General features: G+C 37.6%; 1 protein-coding gene across 1 annotated transcript in view; it reads right to left on the bottom strand.

Moving 5' to 3' along the window:
• The window catches only part of LOC111386051 (probable indole-3-pyruvate monooxygenase YUCCA8), a 16,951-nt gene extending 15,869 nt beyond the window's left edge, over nucleotides 1-1,082 (bottom strand). Inside the window, exons 1-2 of the mRNA XM_023010479.1 lie at nucleotides 315-1,082; nucleotides 4-204 (exon numbers count right to left, since the gene is read on the bottom strand). Of these exons, the coding sequence (XP_022866247.1) occupies nucleotides 4-204; nucleotides 315-983 (870 nt within the window). The 5' untranslated portion in view covers nucleotides 984-1,082. The remainder of the gene's footprint in view (nucleotides 1-3; nucleotides 205-314) is intronic.
• Nucleotides 1,083-1,423: the final 341 nt, after the last annotated feature.

Raw genomic sequence — 1,423 nt, 5'->3', positions numbered from 1 at the left:
AACAGGGGTTTTTCCTTGAGTGTTCTTTAGCTCCAATGGACCGACTGATGGCCGTTTTAGACCGTATTTCTCAATTTTTCCAAGAATCATCCATGTTAAGAACAGCAAAATCTTGTCAACCAACCATACTGGTAGCCACTTTAGCATTAACATTGCCAGTTCAAAACTAGACTTGCCAAGTATTTCTCGTGGCAATACATGAACCTGATGAACAAAAAACATGAGATTAGTCACATCAGAATCTAAACATTCAAATTCATTTCTTTCAGAAAAATAAAAGAATGAACTGGACATAATATGTCTATTAAACTTACCGAGCTACGAACAACCATTGAAGGCTTGGCATCATGGTTGCAAAGATCAAGAGAGACTTCCATGCCAGAATTTCCACATCCTACGACAAGAACATTCTTCCCTCGGAAATTCTCGCCGGATTTATAATCACAAGCATGAATAACTTCACCACCAAAGTTTTGCAAACCTTCAATTTCCGGCATAACACGTTCTGCATTTTCCCCTGTTGCCACCACTAGCCATTGACATATATACTCAACCTCAGACGACCTAGTGGAGCCACTAGTCGAAACAGTCTTAACTCTCCACAAACGGCAAGCCTCATCATATTTAGCCGACTCTACACATTCATTGAATTGTGGGTTGATGTTGAAGTGGCTAGCATATGATTCCAGGTAATCTATGAACTGTTTCTTGTTGGGGTACTCAGGATAGTGCTGAGGAAATGGAAAGTTAGGCAGTTGGCAGAATTGTTTAGGGAGATGAAGTTTTAGGCGATCGTAAGTGTACTTTTGCCACAAAGATGCAATGCAGTCAGCTCTGTCTAATAGCACACAAGGCACACCTTGTTCTTTTAGGCCAGCTGCCACGGCCAGGCCGGACGGACCAGCTCCGACTATGACAGGACCATTCACCCAAACACATCTGGGTGCTAAGAAACCTTGATCTGAAAACGGAAAGCTAAACATTTTTCTTCTTGTTTTTCTTCAAAAGATATGTAAATTTGGTGTTAAGGGTATAATGGAAGAGATTCAGAATAGTAGAAGAAGTTGGAGAAATTTGTAAGAGAAGACAGTTAATTTGTTTGACGAGACGTAAGGGGGATGAAGTGGCCTTAAATAGAAGAGGGGCCATGAATCAAGAAAAGTGCATGTGACCACTTAATGAGTTTAAATGTGTTTGAGCCACTTTCTTTTTGAAAAATATATTTTAGAGTAATAGATTGATGAAGAATGTGTTGTTAAAAATGAAAAAAAATTATTTGTATTTAATATTATTTTAATAAAAAAAATATATGGTTGAAAAGAAGAGAGAGAAAAATGTATTTTAGAAAAAATAGAAATTAAAGAATACCCCCCATAAAATTCTCATTATCATAACCAAAATTAGTCAGTCTACCTTGTAGTAT

This window comes from Olea europaea, unplaced genomic scaffold, assembly GCF_002742605.1.
Source record: "Olea europaea var. sylvestris unplaced genomic scaffold, O_europaea_v1 scaffold3396, whole genome shotgun sequence".
Lineage (NCBI taxonomy): Eukaryota > Viridiplantae > Streptophyta > Magnoliopsida > Lamiales > Oleaceae > Olea > Olea europaea.
This window is presented reverse-complemented; position numbering and strand designations above follow the sequence as displayed.